This window comes from Dothidotthia symphoricarpi (genome assembly GCF_010015815.1).
Source record: "Dothidotthia symphoricarpi CBS 119687 unplaced genomic scaffold P153scaffold_11, whole genome shotgun sequence".
Lineage (NCBI taxonomy): Eukaryota > Fungi > Ascomycota > Dothideomycetes > Pleosporales > Dothidotthiaceae > Dothidotthia > Dothidotthia symphoricarpi.
In genome coordinates this window covers 1,250,482-1,272,376 of record NW_022985018.1, presented here as the reverse complement: position 1 = coordinate 1,272,376, position 21,895 = coordinate 1,250,482, and the positions used below count along the sequence as shown (strand labels likewise).

Sequence of the window (21,895 nt, the reverse complement as noted above, 5' to 3'; positions counted from 1 at the left end):
ATCCTGCGCGGGTCTCTTCCCGCGGTAGTAAGCAGATCGGTGATATCCGAGCGATGCATTGGCCATGCACATTACTTTTGCCGGATACCATAGAAGATCATACACGCGTTGTTCTGGAGTAAAGACGGCTTGAAGGAACAACCCATTAAGTGAGATCATCTTATTCTCTATTACCAGTCGATATCAGCTAACAGGGCCGACTACTCATTAATCAGAGGCTCTCTTCAAGCTAGTGATGGGTATCAGCAAGCTGGAACCCAGTGTAAAACGTCAAGCGTGATGCTCTTGGCATCTCAAATGACGCGTCTATATCGGCCGATACATCTACGGCCAATTACCCGAGCATCAGCTGGCAGTAACCTTATCTACCCCTCAGTTGCTGACAATTCATGAAGCTGAAATAGGGTAGATCTGTAGCTGATACGGGTTTGTCTTTGCTTGCCTTAATCGGCAGCATGTAACGGTAATCAGACAGTCAGGGGGATAAGCTTGCATGGAGGTTCATCTGGAGTGAGAATCATGGGTAATAGCTTCAATAACCGTTCAAAATCGCGCACAACTCCCCTGTCTTTGTCGTGAGAAGGAGTTACTGATTGCCGATCACCTCCCGGCAACACAAGCTTGGAGAAAGCATCGTCAAGTAATATTTGACGTTTTGAAAAGTAAGATCATCTTCGGTGGTATTCCATATGCTGGGTATGAAACCATCAGTGTACAAGTGTGTATTACATCAGGCGCATCGATCGGTCTTACCCTTGGGGTAAGCAAATGGCCTGGTCGTATTTACGCACAAGTTGTATAAGAGGGATCTAGTTCATGGAATATTTACTGGCAATCATCTAAAGAAGGCAAATAACCTCGATCATCTTGTCATTCTCGAGCTGTCTTACTACGACCAACGTTAACTTCCTTGTTTCTTTCGCCACAGCCACCACTGTCACGGTTCTGCCACACGAAAATTGACAAAACCGGCTTCTCATCTGTGGAATGATGTCAACTATGTGTCCCGGCTCTCGTCCATCCACTACCACTCATTGTGTTCCCACCCGAACAAATTCAGGCGACTATGTTCACATCAGAAAACATACGCGTCGGTGTGAGACTGAGAAGGTCGTACAGATCAACAACATAATCGATCAGACGAAGAGTAGTCACAAAGAGGCAGAACACATCGCCTTCCAGCAAGGAACGCATTCTGCAAATTCGTCCGATGCGAATGAGTTACTTGCTATCTACCATATGGAAACCGATGATGATCGTGAAGCAGGAGCTCAGCCTTCGACGCCTTCAAATACCCCGCTTACTCAAAGTACTACCGATCAATCACAATGGACAGAAGATAAAGAACAGATTCTACTAGGACCTTACGAATACATCGCGAACCAGCCTGGGAAGGATCTCAGAAGCCAGTTCATCTCTGCCTTTAACATGTGGTTGAATGTCCCTGGCAAGAGCCTGGAGGTCATCATTGGAGTGATCAAGATGCTACACAATGCGTCACTACTGTATGTACAGCACAGGATATTATAAGGATTCAAGATACTAATAACACCTTGTGTAGAGTCGACGATGTGGAAGATTTCTCAGTTCTCCGACGTGGCATTCCAGTTGCAAATAGCATCTTCGGTATTGCTCAAACGATCAATTCTGCGAATTATGTCTACTTCAGAGCACTATCTGAGCTGGCATCGTTGGACAACCCCGAGCTGTTGAAAATATTCACGTCAGAACTTCTTAATTTGCACAGAGGACAAGGGCTAGACCTATACTGGAGAGACAGCCTGATCTGTCCTAGCGAGTGTGAATACATGGAGATGGTGGACTACAAGACGGGTGGTCTGTTCCGTTTAGCCGTGAGACTCATGCAAGCGCAAAGCCAGATACCAATGTACGTATTGTGGTACTCTCCGCAAAATTCCCCCATGGCTCGACTGAGTTTGCTTGAAGCTTCCCCAACAAATATCTAACGTCGATTTCTGTATTTGGGTAGTCATCTACTGACACACGACTAGAGACTGTTCACCTCTCGTCACAACCATTGGACAGATGTTTCAGATTCTGGACGACTATCTCAATCTATCTTCTACTGGAGACTACAGTGCATTGAAAGGCTTCTGCGAAGACCTAACAGAGGGCAAGTTTTCATTCCCCATGATACATGCGATACGGGCAGACCCTTCAAATCATGTACTCATCAATATCCTGAGGCTACGAACAACAGATCAGGAGGTGAAGAAATACGCGTTGGGATACATCGAGAGTGTGGGTAGTCTCAAGTACAGTGAAGACGTGATCAAGGGCTTGAAGGAAAAGGCTGAGCATTTGATAGACGATATTGAGTCGCAACTAGGGCAAGAAAGTTGCGTAGGAGAGGGCGCTAATGCAGTCAGGAAACTGCTTAAGAACTTGAGTGTTAGATGATACATATATAGTCCCAAGTTGAACGAGGAGTCATTGTTTCGATCTAATTTCAAATATGCTGCATTTGAAGGCATGATTGACAAACTCTAATAACTATAACTTTCATGACACTATTTGTGTAGAATCCACGGAGCATTCGTTTCCAGGGTCACGATTAGTACATTTGTTTATTACGACCTGTATCTGGTGAGTCGACTCATAAACTTTGGCAAGAACGTGCATGATATTGGCAAGAAGACTCAATTTTCTTTTGCATGTTTATGTCTTTTGGTCATTGTGAAACTTCATAATTGCCCGAGCTTATCAAGACAGACCCTTAATAATATGAATGAAAGATGACCTCCAACTTGACAAGATATGCTGGTCCGCCGGTACCTTTAAACGGGAAGCCTTGGTGTCTCTACGTCTGCCACTAGCGGGTGCAAAGGCTAATAAGACCTGTGTTGTTATAGAACATTGAGAGGCAGCTACGTCGGCACATAGTTCTCTATAGCAGCTGTAACAAAATTGTAAGCGTCATTGGCCTGGCCTAATAATGCGAACATCAAAGCTTGCGGAGGCCTGATAACTGCCGTCGGTAATACAGGCTTTCTATATGCTATAAGAATCTTTAGTGTTCTTTAAACAATGAAAGTTGTTTTGAGGGGAAGACTTGATTTGGACGGTACACTAACTATACATTACATAATGCTTCTTGGGGACAGTCACCCCAACATATCTGTGGGGCATATAAACCCATCGTAGTTCCATGGTTAACGTTTATATCAGTTCAAGGCATTGTATGCGGTCCTTATAAATAACCTATCAACTCTCTGATTGACTTTGAATCACTAGCAGAGGTGTGATCATTAGCAACAATCAATATGGATTATTTCGACGATCTGGAACCAGAGGCTATGGACGCATTCTGCGAACTAAATGACGAAATCGCGCCGCTTGATACGACACCCGCACCAACATTGTCCTCCGACATGAAGGACCTTCTTCGATCCACCAAACATAGTCAGACGTCAACGACTAAGGTGAAACGCAAATCCTGTAGCATGGACTATCTTTTCAAGATCAGCAGTCCTGTTACTCCTGCAATACTCGCTTGTGCTGCCATCCTTCCCTCACAACCCAGAATGGTCCATGGAGAGTGTGAAAACGGCGTCGCGCAATTCTGCCAAGTCAACGAGCTTGATGTCCCCAAGATCAAGGACTGGCTTGCCAAGACATATCCCACTCTTTCGCCAGTCTTTGCTCCCATAAATAAGGCATGCAAGGCTCTGTCGCCAATTTCCGCGTACCCAACTCTTGGATTGGATACATCACTACCCCATCGTCGGCCTCAAAGCACCGTGTGCTCCGGCTTCTTTCCAACCCAGAACCAGTACCCTGTGTGGTACTTCTTCTACGGTACCTTAGCAAATTCTTCGTTTCTGGCCGAGTTGTTTTGCTCGCCGCCTGGAACCATACCAGTGCTGGTTCCTGCTCTGATACGCGGAGGAAAACTCCGGACTTGGGGCGGGAAATATCATGCTTTGGTCAACAGTCCAGGATCGCAAGTAGGTGGATGGGCCTACGAAGTTCTGTCACAAGAGCAGGAAGACATCCTGTGCATGTACGAGACGGCAAAGTACGAAGTGGTAAGGGTAGACATCACATTGAACGAAAGCCTGGGCAGGAGGTGTGTCGTTCAAGGCTGCACGTTCCGGTTTGCAGCGGAGGAACATGAGCTAGACTACATATAAGTCGATTTACGTATCTGATTGTAGCACATCAGGGGATGGAATATAGTTATTGTGATTACTCGCTCTAGCCTACACATTTGTGTGTGATCCGTTTTCAGGTTCTAGTCGGAGCTTTGGGGTTCCGTCATGACGTTCTATGGGCTTTCTGTTGATTATTATTCTCTCTACAAACTGCACATGCTTTACATATGCTTTACAACAAAATTAAGAGCAAGTGTTCTACAAGAGCAACAATGGCCCCAGAGTACCTTGCCACTGTCATTTGTGTACCTTTTACGTATCATGGGGCCTACGCAGGGCATGGCATGTCATCAACAACACTAATCGCAACACCCTCGTCAACAAGGACATACAAAAGTATTATCTGCAGCACACAATGGCCGAATAGGACATGATTTGACAGAAGGCCATTAAGCAAGAGATAGTCGAGCAGAAGCTTGTCAACCAGGACATGATTGAGCAGGACGTGGCTAAGCAGGAGCTTATTAAGCGAATGGTGATTAAGCGCGAGGTTTTCAATAATGAGATTGCCAAGGTTGAGATTGCGGTGGAGGGAGATCTCATAGAGTGGTTCGACAACGAGCAGCTCGCTAATAAGCTGAACGAGGATGACTGGGACAACAAGGTAACTTTTAATTAACTAACAAACTATTTAAGTAAAGTACATAACACAATGCTCCTGTTTAACCAAATTACACGCTACAGCAAACAAACGCTATGTCCATCATGCTCACTGCAAAATAAAGACAAAAACAGACCACGAAACTGATACGATGCTAGGCCATATCAGCCCTAGCGTCTTGGCCAGCCACGAGGACAAAAAAATAAGGTATCAAACACCAAAATGAATACATACAACAGCGGGGATTCGCTAGTGGTCACCCACCTAACTACTAGTCCGCCGGTACGTTGCTTAAATAGGGCTGAGCGAACGGGAAGCCTTGTTTTCAACGTCCTATGGTCGTATGTGGAGATAATGGCGCAAAATGATCACTATTAATTCGAAAAATAACTACGGAAACTTGTTCCATAAAGTTGTATTGCAATCGCCCTCTTTCATGTAAATAATATGTTTTACAGCCCCGGATCTACCGATTGAGATGAATTTTACGTATTTCACACAAGCCTTACGAACTGTTGACTGTGTATTACGCGCACTATGAACGTGCTACCCGAATTCAACACTTTGACAGGAACGTCGAACGAGATTGGAAAACAATGCATGAGGGTCACCGCACACTCGTAGCTTCTGTGCGAATATGTTTTATATAAATCTTATGAGTAGACAGCAGGGTATGTTATAGTCACAATACATACGGCCTAGACAGTGCCCAGACCTACCCCTGAACATACCCCACACTGTTTGAAAAGCGTCTGTCAAGTGAGGAGGGGCCTGTGAGGAATCTTGAGAGACCGTTTCGTCATGGTGCTGTTTGCTGTGCTGTTGAGAGACGCGAGATAGTCCTCATAAACACCGTAAGCCGTCTTGTCGGTCTGACACACCTTCCCGACATCTGGCAACGTTCCGTCGTTGAAGTACTCAGCGATCACCTTGTTGGTACATGCTGAAGGATGACCCCTGACTGCGTGGCCATGTCCATTCTGCACCACCAGGCGGCTGCCCAGGAAATTAGCCGAGGCTTCGTATGCTGCGCTTAGAGGCGTAATGGGGTCGTGGTTGCCGTTAACAAACAGGATCGGATAGCTGGTATTGATTGCAGTCCAAGGTCCAGTGTAGCGCTCCTTGGCTGTGAACTTCCACTGCGCGCAAGGCCAGATTTGAGGCCCGAAGGCGTCAGCAAAGGTACCCGCGGCAGCTTGAGCTTGGGTCCAAGAGTACAGATCCTCTGGTTTGTTGGCACGGAAGGCTCCATCTCCGCAAGTAATACCGTGGAAAGCGTTGGTACCGAGGTTCCAGGGGATCTCAGGCGTTGTGGTGTTGAGTTGGCTTGATAGGACGTCGAATGCCTGTTCCCAGTCTCTCCTCAGAGCAATGTCAACAACCAAGTACAGGACACCAAACTCTATAGGATTGTACACCAGACTCAAGGTTATATACTTCAGGACCAGATAAACGGTGATACCACCGGGCTGGTACCAGGGTGAAGGCACATAGTCGCCTGGTAAGAAGACTGGGTCGTCCAGTAGCTCTTGAAAGACTTCGGCATATGCCTTGTGCAGGTATTCCGCGGTCGTGTCTGGGCCATTGAGGTTCGCGATAGGGCATAGCTCAGGACCGACATTGATACATTCTGTGAAGAAGTTCACTAGCGCACGTTCTGTGTCACGCGTCACTGTGATCCAATGTCCAGAATGGTAGTCGTCGAAGCGCACGGTACTATCGAGCAAAACACGCCCGACACGATCTGGGAACATGCCAGCAAATGTCTGCCCAAGAACAGTGCCGTAAGATATGCCCCAGTACTGCAACTGATCTTCGCCAAGAGCATCGACGATCTCTAGCATGTCGCGGGCCACAAAAGGTGTGTTGATGTAAGGGCCAATGTCTGCGTTTCCAGGTGTGTTGGCGCACTCTTCGGCGTAGACACTACCATCGTGCCATGCCTTTTTGACGAGCTCAGCATACATGTCGTTCTGCGGAATCGTGAAATTGTACTCAGCGCGCTTGGCCTTGGAGGCTGTGAGGTTTGACGAAAGGCAGGAGAACGGGATGGTTCTCCCAGTGCCACTACAATTATTAGCATCGTCGCAAATTATGGTATCGAGGAGGATATCTACCGAGGATCGAAACCAATAACATCATGATATCCACCTAGATCATCACGGAATGATGGCCCCTCACCGGCAATCCAGTCCACGCCACTTCCGCCGGGACCACCTGGATTTGTGAGAATACTGCCTTTGAATGGTTCCTTGTTTGCCTTGATCTTGATCAGCTGCAGATTGATAGTTCTTTCATCCTTCTCATTGGTATAATCCAGAGGCACGGAAAAATTCGCGCAGAAGAGAGGCTCTCCATGTTTAGCTATCACTGCCTGATCTGCCGAGGGGAAATCAAGGTCGCATGGTGCCCATTCCAATGATGTTGCGTTGGGCTTGAACTTATCATCTGTCGGATAGGCCAGACCGGACGATGTGAGTAGCGAAATTGCAAGCACCTTTCGAAGCATGGTGTCAACAAAGAGGAGGTACGGAGAAGGGTTGGTTGGGTAATAATGAACATACGCTCAACCGTTGACCTCTTTAAGTACTCGGCATGACGAACACAGACGCGATTATCGAAGCCTCATTTCGTTTTTTAGGCCCTACTGCATACCGTGCGATGCTGGGCGGAATGTTGCTTGGCCTGCGATATGCCTTGAGCAGGCTTAGCCTCAAATGCACCTTGTTGTGGCAGTGTGGTGCGCCTGATACTACACCGACTCCCCGAACTCAACTTCATCTATCATATGAGCTTTCCAATTGGTTCGAAATGTAGTACGCAATGAATTTCGGGTAATCTTGTCCATAATAGCAAGATTCCTAATCCTTTGAAACGCGATACCGAAGCCTTAATTAGACTACTTGGACTTTATGGTGAGGCAGGTGCTCAGCTCGCATACTATCAAAAGGCTTAGCAGTTTCCATGTGGATGACGTCTTCCGGTAGGTGCGCAAATTGATTTGGCAATTGGTGTAGGGAAACGATGTCGAGCAAGCGTTGACTGAGCATGCATGTGCGGTAAGCAGGTGACGTGATGCAAACAGCAATTGTTGTTGCCTGGACGGGTGCGACCGAATTTGTACCCACTCACGATCTTGAAATTGGTGTCACGTACTCTATCAAGATTCTACTCCTCCCCTTTGACTTTGCATCGACTTCAGAGTTCAAATGGCTGCAGGAAAGGTGCGAATGAGATGTTTCATTCGAGCTCCCGATGATTGAATCTAGTCCCAAGGTCTCGATTGTCCTGCTGGTCGTAACAAGGATTGTACTGAATTGCTTCGAGGTCGTATATCGGTACAGGTGACGGTCGGCAAGCTCGTGGAGATTGCATCTAACCTTCCCTTGTTGGGCCTAGCTCAGGCATCGCATGGCTGTCGTACCTGGTTCTTACGCGAGTGGCTGATGCATGCTCCACTTTCTTCGATCACCCCGCAGGCGCGAGTATGCCTCAGGCGATCAGCTTTGGGGGCCTAAGGGCGGTTGAAACCTGCCAAGCTGCATAGTGGAGGCTTTGCGACGCGTATACCCTGGAGCAACCCAGGGCTTGATAACTGATCTGGTAGTGTTGGTACTGTTTTGGTGTGAAGAAGAAAGCAGGTCAATTGTTTGGTGATGTGGTTGAAGTTGGGGTCTGTGCGCGGCTGCGACTGACGCGTCCGAATGCAAGCCGCAATTCTTCGACTGTACACGCCATTATAGTTTTCTTGCATGCTTCTTGATCTCGATGATCCCGAGCATCTAGGAAGAGATCACTGCTGTCTGCACCTCGCTAAATGCAACATGTCCGAGACCACGTCTCAAGAAGCACAAGAAAATGTTCGCGCGATGCAGGCGCGACCCGTGAACGCGTCCACGATAGCCTATCCACCATTAAGCTACTAAAGCGCTTCCGAAAGTGCTCTGGGACCGTGCCGTTTCTTTCAAATAATACGTGCGTCAAGTATGGGCGCAGCATGCATCTCAGCGAAGCATGCATTATACGATTCATTGCCGAACGACTTACGGGCACGACCATGTCAGTACATGCCCTTTGTGTCCTATCAATGTCCCCTGTTGCGAAGCTCTTGCCTTCCCTGTACTGATTTCAATAGAGTTACGTACTCGTAATGCAAGACTCACTTTCTATTGCGTGGGCGAAAGCACGTCTGAAGTACCTTTGTATTTCCTCATACACTACCTGGAGTGAAGTATGATCAACGATTGCAGGACTGAATTGCTAAGTACCCGGCGCGAATTTGCGTTCTTCACCTACCGTGACAAGTGTACATAAACTGACCAAATATCATATCTCAGATACTCACCCGACAATCATATTCCATACGTGTGACTTCGCCTTAGCGGCACAACCTCCTCGTCCGTTCCAAAGCCCGCTCTTCTCACCTGCCCCGAGTCATCATGTTCATAAATCCCACTCGATATCAATTCTCCGAAACGAACTTTCAAACTCTTAAGATCCTCAGGCGTATTTTCTTCTCCTCCAAGACAGCCACCAGCAGCTGCCTTCTCAAGCGTCTTGCTTCCCGTCGTCGTCATCAAGATCTGGAGGAATCCCCCTTCTATCGCCGACACACCGTTCGAGCGCAGACTAATTAGTCCAAGAAGCAGGAAGGGAACTGAGATGAGGAGACATGTAAGATAGGGAATTAGCAGCGTTCTAGGATACGCAAACGAATACAGCTGTTGTACGCTTGTGATAGTAACGGGAAGCGTGGTTTCCCAGAATCCGAGTTGGAACGCAGCACTCATGGTGAGGTTGAAAAGGGCATCGTTCAAAACAGCCTGAGTGACGACAAACTTCGGCCCATCGGCATGAGGCCTCGAGAAATTGTTTCTCTGAGTGTTGAGATGTGTATCGGCGGCGAGAGTCCCGCCTGTCGCTCCTGTCCGAGCGTTAGCAGCAAATCGAGAAGAACTCAAGTTGGAGCCACTTGGTGGCTCAGGACTCACCACAAAACTGTGCTGAAGACCCGCCGCCCATATATTGGCCTGATTGCAGCATCGTATAGTTACCACTAAGCGGGCTTATCAGCGCATCAATGAGCGCATAATGATTGAATGCGGTCAATGTCTGGCGAAGAGGTTCAGGCCAAATTCCGGCGCTGGGGTAGTACTGTTGGAGAGGTACCATCATATCGCGGAGAGATCCCATAAGTTTTTCAGAGCGTTCGATAGTCTGCAGGCCGTTGTTGTAAGTAACGTTCACTATATAAGAAGCCCAGGACGGTGTGCAAGTAATGCGCTCAACTTCTTGAACTATGGTCTCTGAGATATTAGGCTTTGAATGGATCGCGCGAGAAACCGACATATCAAACACATCTTTGATTTTATCGTTTTTAGTTTCATCGTAAGAGGATATGTTTGAGGCGGTGAATGCGTTGTAACCACATGCCCACGTGCCTTGGTTCACGACGGTCTGGTTTAAGATGGTGGTGTTGCATTGAAGGTAAGGTCCTGAAAATTGAGTGACATATGTGCAGTTTTGTCCGCAGGGGGAAGAAAACGGAACCACACCGTCAAGTTCAAGGACTAGGCGCCCAAGTCTTTGTACGCTAGGGGTCGCACTTCTATCCATTGTTAGCCAGATGAGGGGTTGATGGACAAAACCCTTACAAGTAGATCCAACTCCCTCCACTCAAGAACCGAACAGCTAGAGAGTGGATTTCTGCGTCGGCTATTGAGTTGTTGCCCAATGAAGAACCATTGTACGTAGGTACAGTCGCGTAAGAGGTATTCTGAGCTGTATCCGAGACGACTATCAAGGCACCAGGAGTGAAGGCGACTGCAAGAGGTAGTAGCCAAGTATATGCAGCCAATATAACCAACATTGGTGCTATTGTGATAAGTTTTGGCTGCAAGAGCAGGAACGGGTTTCGAGTAATCTTGAAAAGTGTTTCTATACTTGAAATCTTGATTGGTCGTTGCCGCAACAAGCGCCACAAGTACTGAGTGTAAGCAACGGCTAGGGAGCCGGAAAGACTTGCTCGGAACGAAACTCCGAGGAGGTGCGAAAGCACTGCTACGTAGCTCTGGGACAAAGTATCTGGGCCATCTGTCCGTCTTTTGTCCAAGGCGATGAATAAGACGAGATGAAGCATAGCAAACACACAGGCTGGCCAATCACATGATTAGGGATGCTTGGGATATGCTCATAGATGAACAGTACTGACCAAGCAGAAACAGCGCAGCCATGGTAGATGGAGTCCTCCAAAGCTCTCTCCACGTTGTGCTCAACTTCAAGTCCCTCGCTGAATTCATCGGAGACGAGGTGTATGGTGGTTTGGAAGAATCCGGATGCGTTGGCTCATCATCCTCTACCAGGAACCCTGTGTGAGAATCGATCCGCCCTTCTAGTTTTATCGGTTGGTATGTCATTTTCTTACGATGAAGAGTGAATAGGCGGCTTGAACAATTCGACGTGCTGTATAACTGGAGGATGAGTGCGAGAAGCTCTTGTCTACACCTTCTTGCACAGCCTTAATGGCGTTCGCACATCTGCCGAGGTGCAGGCTCGCTTGTGATTGTAGCCATACATGTTCGAAGGATCGTTGCGGGTGTAGCTATTATTATGGGTGCTTTTCGTAGCTTAGTCCGGCCTGACGTCAGCACTAAATCTTAATAGCAATTGATTGGGTCAATAATCTCAAATTCTATGCCAAGACTATTAAATATCGCACAAGACAAATGGCTGAATATCCAGACACAGAAGAGAGACATCAAGTATCTACAGGAGTTATTAAGTCCTAGAGGTTTCACTCTTTTCAGTTACAAGAAATCATCCAGTATCTAATATTTTCCTTCCCTGATGTTTTCAAGTCACGTGTGATCAAGGTATCTTAGAAAGGACATTAACGTCAGGCTGAAACGCAAAAATGACATCATCATGTTGTGCGACTAACACAAGCTGGACGAGACAAGACAACGGGGGTTAACAAATGATTGAGCTCTAACAATACCGTTTTAGCACTGTATCAAGTTCTCGAATGTAGCATTATCGTCGTACTATAGCCGTGATCGATCTTACTTTGTAGCTTTCAGGACTAAGAGGGCCAAATCGATCTCTAGGAGTAAGAAGAATAGTAAAATCAATTTTTCCAAAGGTCGAGGTTATCCACAGCATAAATAACAGTACAACCTCTACCTCTAACTATGAAAGTAGACTTAACGTGTAGAGTCTTGCTTAGTGGACTAAGCAGGGCATCAATGAGAGTATGACAAACTAACCGAGAACTGCCATTGAGTGAGCTCAACGTATAGCAGTGAAACTTACTAGAGAGCGTTATGAAATAGAAGCAACAATTCACATCACTAGCACGTGGTTCGTATGCGCTGTCATGGTCGAACCCACTCTTTAGTTGAGACTGATCCATGCGGCGCAGTTCTTGTGTTGAAAAATGGAGCCGACTTATGGACTAACTAGTTTTCACGAGTATAAATGCTCTAGTTTCTCCACTCCTAATGTTGACTTTGCAGTTCCATAGTTCGAACCAAACCAAGCCGACATCATCATCCCTTCTGAGGCTACTATTCTTCACAAAACATACTACCGCAACTCTAGTCATGGCACCCATGTCTGCTAAGGGCCTAGCTCTATTCTACGCATCCAAGATCCAAGGCAAAGTGATTCTCACCACAGTTGTTTCGCCATCTGGCCTAGGTGCCGCCTTCCTCAAAGCCATCGCAGGCTTACAACCAGCGCTCCTCATCCTGGCTGGCCGCAACATCGCCAAAGTCGAGGAAACCGCCAGTCAACTGGCCGCTGAGAATCCAACGCTCTCGATCAAAACCCGTATTCTCCAACTCGACCTTTCGTCGTTAGAAGCGGTCCGAACAGCTGCAAACACAGTCAACGGATGGTCCGATATCCCGCAAATCGACGTTCTTGTCAACAACGCGGGGATCATGGCTGTAGCCTACGCGCTGTCTCCCGAGGGGTACGAGAGTCAACTTGCCACGAATTATCTAGGACCGTTTCTTTTCACGAACCTCATCATGGGCAGATTGATGACTTCAGTGGTACCTCGAGTGGTAACGGTAAGTAGCGATGGTCATAGGCTTTGTCCATTCCGTTTCGGGGACTACAATTTCCATGTAAGCTCTTATTAATGTAGTTGCCTGACGGATACCAAGGTTTTAATGTTGTGCAGAACGGAGAGACATACAACAGATGACAAGCATACGGCCAGTCCAAAACGGCAAACACGCTCATGGCCATCTCGCTAGCAGAGAAACTGGGCTCGAAGCATAATCTCCTGTCTTTTAGTCTTCACCCCGGAGTTATTGGGACTGGTCTGGGCGATAACATTGATTGGAACGTGGAGTATCTTGCCTTGCGTAAGTCCTTTCCGCATCCATGTCAAATCTGAAACGAAAGCTGATTTGTTTCTAGAAAAAGTTAACCGCTTCTTGGGCAACGCAGAGGGTTGGAAGTTAACCTTCGATTTCGTCTCGCACGATGAGGGCTCCGCTACCCACGTAGTTGCTGCATTTGACACCACCATCGCAGGTACGTACCGCTGATTGAGGCTGTGATAGCTATGCTGATGATGATAGGACAAAATGGCGGTTATTTGGACAAGGGTCAAATAGTTGCTGAAGACTCGGACCACGTCAAACCTTGGGCCACCAGTCGTGTTGAGGCTGAGAATTTGTGGAAACTGAGCGAACAACTTGTGGGACAGACCTTTTCTTACTAAGGGCTTCTCCAAGTGCTGAGGACGGTGAACATGAACTACTGAAAGAAGAGGTATGACGAGTAGAAGCGTGTAGTCTACGTGTTTATTTGCTCTGTTGAGTAATGTTTCTACACACACAATGTAGACCTTAATCAAAGGATCCTAGTATCAATCTACTCAATGGATTTTCTGAAGCATCTTTCTGTGATGCTGATATCTGCGAGCAAAACTCACAGGCCTTTGTATGTTAAACAGCGCGTCTGTCAACTGCTTTGTATGCCGATTACTCTACTACACTCGTAAGATTGTATACCATCTTACGGAACATTGCCACCGAAGGATTCTCCAGGCAACACTGTTCAGCAACAAACTAAAATCTCCAAGTGCTAGCACTGACGAGCAGTACATATTAGTGGGATCTTTGCTGTGCCGCATCCTCCACGTCTTGAATATTACTACCCGCGCCGCACATGTACAGGATAGTTTGATAATGAAAATGCCGAGGTCGACGAACCGGCGGGGCTTGATTGCCTAGTATAGACATTTGATCTCTGAGACTAGATGATTTATCACTATTGCTAAGTTTTTGCCTGGTAACGCGGTGTTAGTATATACGCGACTTGGGCTATGTGTAGATCCCTTGTATGTCTAACTATGTGTCTACTACGGTACTATTCGGCGTTTTACACCGAGCAGAAAGTGGCTAAGGAACACTGGTAATCAGCTACTCAACATCATGCTAGAATCGATTAACGTGATACTTGGTGATTGAGAGAAAGAGGTAAGAATATGTAAATAAAAAAACAGTCAAAAAACCCTCTGTGTAGTTGTATCTGCACTGCCTTCCTTTGTTTCTGTGAAAGTTCGACGGAGCTTTTTCTGTAGAGTCAAAGTAGTAGCGAGTAGGCAAAAGGCTTGCCAGTGAAAACACAAAAGAGCTTTTTCAAGATCTACAAGCCAACATCTTTTTGAACCCCTTCATATTCAACGATAGTAGGTGTACTCTCTACTTCCCTCCCCTAGTTACAACCTCCAACACCACTCCACAACACCCCTTCCACCATTCGCGTTCCACAGCAAAACCCGCACCACCCCATATCTCAAATCACCGTCCACAATACCCTCCAAAGACAATCCAAATACCCTCATCTACCCCATGCGCCCACCACACTCACTAGCCGACGTATCGAAAGCGGCATACCGATAATACTCCAACTTCGCCGCGACATGTACATGCCGATCCACAATCCCATCGCACACAAAAGCAGCGCTGTATCTATCGTCCCCAGAACATGGCACGCGTCATACACTGCATCAGTACCTAACCGCGAAACCTAGCCCAGCAAGAAAAAATAAAAAACACTAGTAGGAATAGACCTACAGCCCCCACCCACACATCCATCAGCCATTACTCCCTCCCAAAGCTCCCCGAAAACGGCAGGCTCGCTATTCCCCATCTATCCATCCATCTACCCATCCACACCACGACCGTCCATTACCAGGAACCACGCACATCACTTCAACCAACCGGGCCGACTCCTGGAGAAACTTCTCCCAGCAATGCGAATACAAGAACAAACCAGAATCCAGACTAGCAGTCCAAACGCATACACATCCGATCCACATGCATAACCATGCCGTCGATACTGATGTATACGCCTACTCGCCCTTCTTTCCACGCGTAGTACGCGTGGTTGAGGTACAGCTATCCGACGATTTGGGGGTTGGGCAGGTTCGGACTGTACACATCCTCAGCTGTGGAGGGGGCTTGGTGGTGTGTCGGGGGTGATAGGTATATATAGTATCTCGATTTCAGATATGAATCGTATCCACACTCCCCCTATCGTCGCCCTGCTCCAGGACATAGTAAGCTCTCCGCATTCCATCGGACCAGTAATCCATCGGCCCAGCAACCCCACCGCTAAACTTCCACACCTTCCCATCCTATCCTATCCTAATCCCAGCCTTACATATCTCGGTATGGCAGATAGCGATATCAGACAAGGACTGGCCACGCGGGAGCGGGTGTGCTGCAACCACCATACCTCGTTTTGTATATCGCCATCGCCATCGCCATTCCCATCCAAACCATCGCGCACCACAATGAGTAGGAGGGGAAGTTGCAGAAACAAGCGTAGAGCGCCCATAAAGTACAGGACACAAGATTAGTATGCGTGGCTAGACTCTCCGTGGGATCCTTACTAAACCTTCTCATTGCGGTAGTGAGGGAAGGGAGAGGGAGGTAGAATTAATGGCTAGCGTGGGCATTATACCATGAAGGCCAGGTAGGCCTTGAGATTGTGATAGGTACTAAGACGGTTGAGAGATCGAGGGCGGAAGGGGTGGGAGGTTTACTTATCTACAGCTCCGGGTAAGAAAGCTCGGGCGAAAAGGCATCCAGAACAAAGGCAAAAACACGCCCAAGCGGACAGAAAAGATAGAATGCATACATGCGTGGAAATACATACAATGCTAGAAAGAGAAATGCCATGCCAAGCTCGCGCCCAAACCCATCTACATGTAAACGCCAACCCAATTCAAAAAACCCCTACTTCCCCGCCTTCCCCGCCACAACCCTAACAAGCGGAATCCCCCCCGCCTCACCCGCCTCGACATCCGGCCTACCCTCCATCGGGACACCCTCCACCTTCTTAATCCCCTTCCCCTCGCGCCACATCATAACCCCCCCCGCGCCCGCAACCCCACACCCCAACGCGACAAACATGCCCGTCGCCCACGACGGCCGCTCAATCCGATCATAATGCCACATATAAAAGCAGAGCACGATCTGAAAGAACGTATTCCACATGTTCATCCACAAGACGAAGTCGACTTTCCAGTTTTGCGTAGACGGGGCGCGTGCGCCCGTGGGCGGGGGGTCGGGGATGGACGACACCGGGATGGGGACGGCGGGGTTGTTTGGATCGACGCTATCTGCGTCCGCGAGTTCGGGCAGGGTGTTGGAGTTAGGGAGGCGGAACCACCCGCGATGAATACCAGCGATGCGGCGGATTCCCTCCGTCTTGCCGCCGACGCGCCATAGCGTCCACCAGTAGAGGTCGCGTGCGCGCCAGGGAGCGAGGCCGAAGCCCGTGACGCAGAACAAGGCGTTCAGGATCTGGGAGTCCCATTCTACCCATTTTCTGCGCGGCGAGTTGATGTCGTTGCAGGATGGGATGCACATTGCGGGCGCGGCGTTGCAGAGGAGCAGGAAGAGCATGCCGCCCCAGCCTACGACGTTGAGGGCGTAGAGCGTGATGAGGAAGCCCGTGGGGGTGCGGCACCATTTCCAGAAGGCGGTGAGGCTGATGGTGAGGGTGCGGGTCCAGGGGAGTTTTGGGGGTGGGGTGTAGCCGTTTGCGTACTGTGAGGGTTAGTCTTGCGGGATATTGGTTGGTGTAGGAGGGAGGATGGTCTACCTCGCCTGAGTGTCGCAATGCCTGGCGTGATGCGCCGTCACCTGTCGAGGAGCTGTGTTTTGCTTCGAGGCCAGAAACGGCATCTTTGTCGTGGCCATCGTACTGGGGCGCTCGATTCGACGCCTCGTATGAAGTCCGCTCGTGCGCAACCAGGGGGACGGCCTCTGAGTTTGGCGTCAAAACACGATAAGGACCCTCGGTTGGCAGAACGCCGTGTGTCAGGCCACCCTGACTACCTCCTGACCCAGCTCTTTGCCTCTGCGCGTCCTCATTCCAGCCCTCAGCGTCAAACGCGCCCTTGCGGATGTCAGTCAACGAAGGCGCCTTCGACACACTGGTTGCCGTCGCCGCCCACGCACCCGGTGGCAGCCGGGCTTCCATCAGCTTTACACTCGCCGCGCGGATCAAGCCCGGGGCCGGCGATTCCGTCGTCGTCGTATGTGCAGTATCTGAGTATGGTTTCTCCATATCCGCGGCCCAACAACGTCGATGGTTGTCGTTGTCGTGTTCGTGCAATGTCGAGTCGGGGGTCTGGTTCGATATCACACGCCCCGCGGTAAGCCAAGCGGTTGGCGGCTCAATTGGCAGTGGCGCTGCTGCACTTGGCGACGGCGGGCGCGTTCAGGAGAGACGGCTGGTAAACGCGTCATGGATACGGATACGCTGTAGAGTGGGAAGGACGGCGGTGGTGGTGGTAGGTGGGATATATGCACGGTTAGGCTGGGCTGGGGTCCTGTTTTTAGAACTGGGGTAAAGGGGCGTCTGGATCCCCAGACCCACACGGGAGAGCTGACGCGCTAGTATGCGCCTTGCAGGTTGTGGGTTTACGGGCAGATGGTGTACGGTCATCCCTACGTGTGTTGTGTTTACTTGGAGATGGCAGCAACAACGACTTTACAGCATTTAGCCTTCACGTTTCAGGCTTGATTCAATCGTACGAGATGTCGCTCAAATATTTGCATCGTGTGTTCGTAAGCTAACATTGTACATTTTCTCATTCCTATTCAATCATGCCCTTTTGTCAATCTCCCCACTATGTCACACCACATCTCGTGATACACTTAAGCCAGAGTCCAGACAGCACCAAGGAACAGAGAGAAACCAGACACAGCCAGCGCAAGCACGTACGGGGTGCCTTCGCGCTGGATTGCCGGCGACGCTGCAGCAGTCGACGCCTGAGCAGGAGCCGACTGTGTTGAACTCGAACCCGAACTCGAACCCGAACTTGAGATTGGTCGTCCCGAAGCAGTCGTAGACACGCTGTCGGTGGGGGTTGGGAAGAAGGCCGTCGAGCTGCTCAGCGTCAAGTCACCAGTCGATATGGGCGTTTCTCCGCCTGGGATGGACATGACTCCTGACACTGTGGGAGCAGGCAGGTCGCCGGTGGAGATGGGCGTCTCTCCGCCCGGAATCGACAGGACGCCTGAGATGGAGGTTTCTGGGACGATGATGTGCGAGGAGCCTTGCATGGGTAAGCTGCTGCAAAACATATCTTGAGAGTATACGCACATTCGGTGCAGGGCTCCATTATGCAGTCGCATGGAATAGACGTCTGGATGGTGAATAGTCCCTCGCTTGACTGCGCTACCACGGCGCTAGCGAGGAACAGCAAGGCTGAAGCTGGAGTCGAGGTGCGCATGATGATTTCTGTCGATAGAATTGTCTGAGATGGATGGCAGGTCTGGAGAGTGATTGATTGAACAGCGCAGACAACGACCGACGAGGGATTATATCTGGTGACCTGTGTATGCTGTTGCCTTCTTGGGCGTGCTGGGCGGCGGCACGCGATTGGCGGGGCACTCTAAGAGATCTACGCTCCTTCCCGGTGCAGAACAGCTTCCTCTCCGCTCGACGTGTTGCGAAACACCGCACCACCAATTGCCCGCCCGCAATCGCCTCCGCCATGACGACCCGAGCTGATACGAAGCCGGCTCCGCTGCAGTCGTTCGTTTCGGGTGGCGGTAGCAGCCATCTTCAGAATCTGCACACGCTCGCCCGCCAGATCCAGCACAACCTCCAACACCAGCACCACTGGTCCCGGCTGCAGGTGCACACGCATTCGCCGCTGAGCAAAGAGCCTCTGCCCCGCCCGCTGGTCTCTGGACTGCCCCCGCAGCGCCTCTATGTCCACCCCGACGAGCAGATCGAGCTGCTGAAGAATGCGGACCGCGCGAGGAAGGCAGCGGGTGCGAGCAGTGGGTTGGAGGTCAAGGCGCAGGCTGAGCGCGAGTGGGTGCTGCCAACACGGTTGAATGAGAAGTGGACGCTGCGGAGGCTGGCACTCGTCTTTGACGCCATCAACATGGTTCCGCCGGCGCTCGACGATGATGAGGATGAAGATCATGATGAAGACGATGAAGACGACACACCCAACCCTTGGAGGACGACAAAGAGAGTCGTCCTGGCCACGGCAGACTCGGACAGCACCGTCGTCTACTACATCATGCACGATGGGGTTGTAAAGCCCCGCCAGAACTGAGCATGCCTCGACTCGCGTCATATCCATCACACCTGAACAGCACCAGGCACCGCTCAATCATGCACCTCACGTATGCGATTGATGAGTGAACGTCTATCTGCGACTAACACCCTCTTATCAAGGAATCGCAGAATACACCGTGTCCCCTGGCTTGGGCATCTCGTAGAAGCGGCCCATATCAACCTCAGTCTCCGGCCGCAGCTGGTGCGCTTCCGCCCAAGCCCTGACGCCCTCAAAGTCACGGCATCGATGCCGTGTATTAAAGTCAACAAACGGCATCGGATCAGCCTCGCCCTCCGGCTTCCACCACACCTGGCCCAGCACGCCCACATCCGGATTACACATCAACACCTGCCGCAACATATCCAGACAGTGCGTCGTATGAATACGCACGATATACTCGCTGTTCACAAACGGGCCCTCTTTCCTCGCTAGATAGTAATCGTAATTCCAATGCAGCGTCTTGCGCAGCAGATCCTAGACAAACAGCCGTCAGCACCTCCCCACACATTGTCCTAGCACAGCATACATACAAGACAATGCAAGTGATGCAGTCCCTCCACATTCGCCGGGAACCCACCGCCGTACTCGCGGCTAATCTTCACCTGATCGCCCCGCAGCCCCGTCTTCTCCGCCTCGCTCTCGGGAATGACTACACTCCTATCTGGCACGCAGTTAACAGCCTTCCCCTCACAAGCAGCGAAAATAGACTCACAATCAACACCCAACGCACCCCACGCTGCATCCACCCCAGGCCCCGCTGCCCCCCGATACGCATTCTCGTGCAGAAACGTCCCGTTGAAGCGCTGCGTGTGCCACCCCGGGGGGACGTCTCGCACTATCGGCGCTGTTTTTTTGCTCAGCCATGTCATTCAATCATACTGTGATATCGTGGTGGAGGCACTCACAGTACACCGAAACATGACGCATGCACAGTTCATCAACGTCTGGGGAGTTTACGCATGTGGTGCTTCGGGCGCGGAGTCCGACCCATAGGCCCGCGCTGAGGTAGATAATGCTGCATAGGATGAGCGTTTTTGTCGCGATGCGCAGGGGGTGGGTTGAGGGGGTGGGTTTTAGGGTTGGGGAGGCGGGGAGGAGGGTTTCGCTGGCTGAGATGTCTGGGGAGAGGGGAGGGTGTTTTGGGTGTTTTGGGCGGGGGTAGAGGAAGCCAAACATCGTGCTGGGTGGAGGGACGGTGGAGAAGGAGAGGAAGGGCAGTGAGGAGAGGGATGGTGTCTGCGTGGGCAGCTAGATCAGGACAATGAACGTATCAAGCTTTGGATATTCGTGCGAGCAAGCGACGTGTTGAGTGTAGTTCTCTTCGGTGTGCAATAATGTCGGTGATTGTTTGTACTACGCGAATATCTGTCGGTGATGCACATGTACCTCCCTCCTGACAGCCTTCACTTCTACCAAACACGTTTCGCGCGTGTTGCACTAAGTGGCTTGCGTCACTTGCTCGATAGGAAACCAATCTATCGACCTGGACGGTATAGAGATTGAGTGTTCAATGTATGCATATACGGGACGGAAGGATGTGGTTACCACCTCGTCACTCTCGAGAGGAGGTACGGCTATATTACTCGTATCGGCTGTACGCGCTCAGACAGTCTTTGTGTGGTATCTCCATATCGCCAATGTTCACGCCTCGCAGCCTGTTGATGGATCGATATGCTATATCGCTTCGTGAGGGGTTGTGAGACGGTGGGACGGTGGGACTGGACTGTCAATCTACTCGGGGACCTGTACGACCCAGCCTCACCAGTCGGGAGCCTCATCACATAACGATTAATATGCTCTGGCCTACAAACCCCCTTCTCAAACTTACACAGTATATATGGAGATATGTACAACTATACACAAGCTCTCTAATACTATATTCCCCCGCTCCCAAACCCCCAAAAAACATCTCTATAAAGCCTCCTCCCCTGCCCTGCCCTCCCCCTTTCCTATCGCCCATCCATCAACATGCACACCCTCACCCTCACCCCCCTCCTCCTCACCCTTCTCATCCCCCTAGCCCTCGCCCACCCCGTCCTCCCCCTCTCACCCGATCCCGAGAAGAACACACACTACAAATCCTACACGCCCTACATCAAATACGCCGACTACACCGTCTACACCCCACCTCACACCCCGACACAGGACAAGATGAAGAGGGAAGTTAATAAGTTGCCGGATGCGTGGTATTCGAAGTATAAGTCTGTATCCCCTTCTCTTTCTTCTTAGGGGGTAGATAGGGGGGGTGAAGGGATTATAGGGGATGGGGAAAGGCTGACAAGTGTGTGAAATGTAGTCCGTATGCCGAGTATGGAGGGTATGGGGCGTATCCTGGGGGTGGGGAGGGGGAGGGTGAGGGGAAGACGGGATAGGTAGGAGATTGGAATGAATAGGGACAAATGGGAAGGGATGGAGATATCAGGGAGAGGGATGAAGGGTGGGAAATGAGGAATAGCGTGGTTTTGCGGAAGGTCGAGTGAGGGTATAAATGTAGGATTCGAT

General features: G+C 50.0%; 11 protein-coding genes across 11 annotated transcripts; 6 read left to right on the top strand and 5 right to left on the bottom strand.

Moving 5' to 3' along the window:
* Window positions 1–1,239: 1,239 nt before the first annotated feature.
* P153DRAFT_291836 (geranylgeranyl pyrophosphate synthetase) lies at window positions 1,240–2,421 on the top strand (the record flags this gene model as incomplete). The annotated part of the gene is made up of 3 exons (XM_033663790.1): window positions 1,240–1,505; window positions 1,562–1,888; window positions 2,013–2,421. The coding sequence occupies 3 exons, from the start codon at window positions 1,240–1,242 to the stop codon at window positions 2,419–2,421; spliced, it is 1,002 nt and encodes a 333-aa protein (XP_033523560.1).
* An 863-nt stretch (window positions 2,422–3,284) lies between these two features.
* On the top strand, window positions 3,285–4,154 carry P153DRAFT_376434 (uncharacterized protein; the record flags this gene model as incomplete). Its single annotated transcript, XM_033669658.1, has 1 exon — window positions 3,285–4,154. The coding sequence occupies one exon, from the start codon at window positions 3,285–3,287 to the stop codon at window positions 4,152–4,154; it is 870 nt and encodes a 289-aa protein (XP_033523559.1).
* Window positions 4,155–5,090: 936 nt separating this feature from the next.
* Window positions 5,091–7,367, bottom strand: P153DRAFT_423524 (alpha/beta-hydrolase). The gene is made up of 2 exons (XM_033672433.1): window positions 6,894–7,367; window positions 5,091–6,843 (listed from the first exon to the last, which is right to left on the bottom strand). Exons 1-2 carry the CDS (start codon window positions 7,283–7,285, stop codon window positions 5,532–5,534), a joined length of 1,704 nt encoding a protein of 567 aa, XP_033523558.1. The 5' UTR covers window positions 7,286–7,367; the 3' UTR covers window positions 5,091–5,531.
* Window positions 7,368–8,443: 1,076 nt separating this feature from the next.
* Window positions 8,444–9,015, top strand: P153DRAFT_33687 (uncharacterized protein). The gene has a single exon (XM_033665721.1). It carries the CDS (start codon window positions 8,594–8,596, stop codon window positions 8,900–8,902), a length of 309 nt encoding a protein of 102 aa, XP_033523557.1. The 5' UTR covers window positions 8,444–8,593; the 3' UTR covers window positions 8,903–9,015.
* P153DRAFT_397338 (uncharacterized protein) lies at window positions 8,973–11,345 on the bottom strand. The gene is made up of 4 exons (XM_033671554.1): window positions 10,988–11,345; window positions 10,431–10,929; window positions 9,768–10,384; window positions 8,973–9,700 (listed from the first exon to the last, which is right to left on the bottom strand). Exons 1-4 carry the CDS (start codon window positions 11,190–11,192, stop codon window positions 9,129–9,131), a joined length of 1,893 nt encoding a protein of 630 aa, XP_033523556.1. The 5' UTR covers window positions 11,193–11,345; the 3' UTR covers window positions 8,973–9,128.
* Window positions 11,346–12,377: 1,032 nt separating this feature from the next.
* Window positions 12,378–13,513, top strand: P153DRAFT_376432 (retinol dehydrogenase 13; the record flags this gene model as incomplete). The annotated part of the gene is made up of 4 exons (XM_033669657.1): window positions 12,378–12,908; window positions 13,004–13,151; window positions 13,207–13,323; window positions 13,371–13,513. The coding sequence occupies 4 exons, from the start codon at window positions 12,378–12,380 to the stop codon at window positions 13,511–13,513; spliced, it is 939 nt and encodes a 312-aa protein (XP_033523555.1).
* Window positions 13,514–16,040: 2,527 nt separating this feature from the next.
* On the bottom strand, window positions 16,041–17,751 carry P153DRAFT_397337 (uncharacterized protein; the record flags this gene model as incomplete). The annotated part of the gene is made up of 2 exons (XM_033671553.1): window positions 16,912–17,751; window positions 16,041–16,856 (listed from the first exon to the last, which is right to left on the bottom strand). The coding sequence occupies exons 1-2, from the start codon at window positions 17,377–17,379 to the stop codon at window positions 16,041–16,043; spliced, it is 1,284 nt and encodes a 427-aa protein (XP_033523554.1). The 5' UTR covers window positions 17,380–17,751.
* A 142-nt stretch (window positions 17,752–17,893) lies between these two features.
* Window positions 17,894–18,600, bottom strand: P153DRAFT_367426 (uncharacterized protein). The gene is made up of 2 exons (XM_033668275.1): window positions 18,421–18,600; window positions 17,894–18,373 (listed from the first exon to the last, which is right to left on the bottom strand). The coding sequence occupies exons 1-2, from the start codon at window positions 18,548–18,550 to the stop codon at window positions 17,973–17,975; spliced, it is 531 nt and encodes a 176-aa protein (XP_033523553.1). The 5' UTR covers window positions 18,551–18,600; the 3' UTR covers window positions 17,894–17,972.
* A 214-nt stretch (window positions 18,601–18,814) lies between these two features.
* P153DRAFT_376430 (uncharacterized protein) lies at window positions 18,815–19,390 on the top strand (the record flags this gene model as incomplete). The annotated part of the gene is made up of 1 exon (XM_033669656.1): window positions 18,815–19,390. One exon carries the CDS (start codon window positions 18,815–18,817, stop codon window positions 19,388–19,390), a length of 576 nt encoding a protein of 191 aa, XP_033523552.1.
* Window positions 19,391–19,507: 117 nt separating this feature from the next.
* P153DRAFT_341721 (uncharacterized protein) lies at window positions 19,508–20,569 on the bottom strand (the record flags this gene model as incomplete). Its single annotated transcript, XM_033665936.1, has 4 exons — window positions 19,508–19,867; window positions 19,924–20,054; window positions 20,106–20,237; window positions 20,299–20,569. The coding sequence occupies 4 exons, from the start codon at window positions 20,567–20,569 to the stop codon at window positions 19,508–19,510; spliced, it is 894 nt and encodes a 297-aa protein (XP_033523551.1).
* A 792-nt stretch (window positions 20,570–21,361) lies between these two features.
* On the top strand, window positions 21,362–21,765 carry P153DRAFT_386344 (uncharacterized protein; the record flags this gene model as incomplete). The annotated part of the gene is made up of 2 exons (XM_033670519.1): window positions 21,362–21,594; window positions 21,690–21,765. 2 exons carry the CDS (start codon window positions 21,362–21,364, stop codon window positions 21,763–21,765), a joined length of 309 nt encoding a protein of 102 aa, XP_033523550.1.
* Window positions 21,766–21,895: the final 130 nt, after the last annotated feature.

Excerpts from the sequence above, each read along its gene's own strand:
- P153DRAFT_423524 (XM_033672433.1), bottom strand. The coding sequence starts at position 7,285 with ATGCTTCGAAAGGTGCTTGCAATTTCGCTACTCACATCGTCCGGTCTG. Across the intron at positions 6,844-6,893 it reads GTTATTGGTTTCGATCCTCG|TGGCACTGGGAGAACCATCC; the intron begins GTAGATATCCTC and ends TAATAATTGTAG.
- P153DRAFT_33687 (XM_033665721.1), top strand. The coding sequence starts at position 8,594 with ATGCAACATGTCCGAGACCACGTCTCAAGAAGCACAAGAAAATGTTCG.
- P153DRAFT_397338 (XM_033671554.1), bottom strand. The coding sequence starts at position 11,192 with ATGACATACCAACCGATAAAACTAGAAGGGCGGATCGATTCTCACACA. Across the intron at positions 10,385-10,430 it reads GGAGGGAGTTGGATCTACTT|AAGTGCGACCCCTAGCGTAC; the intron begins GTAAGGGTTTTG and ends AACAATGGATAG. Across the intron at positions 9,701-9,767 it reads GTCTTCAGCACAGTTTTGTG|GAGCGACAGGCGGGACTCTC; the intron begins GTGAGTCCTGAG and ends ACGCTCGGACAG.
- P153DRAFT_367426 (XM_033668275.1), bottom strand. The coding sequence starts at position 18,550 with ATGCGCACCTCGACTCCAGCTTCAGCCTTGCTGTTCCTCGCTAGCGCC. Across the intron at positions 18,374-18,420 it reads AATGGAGCCCTGCACCGAAT|GCTCCTCGCACATCATCGTC; the intron begins GTGCGTATACTC and ends TACCCATGCAAG.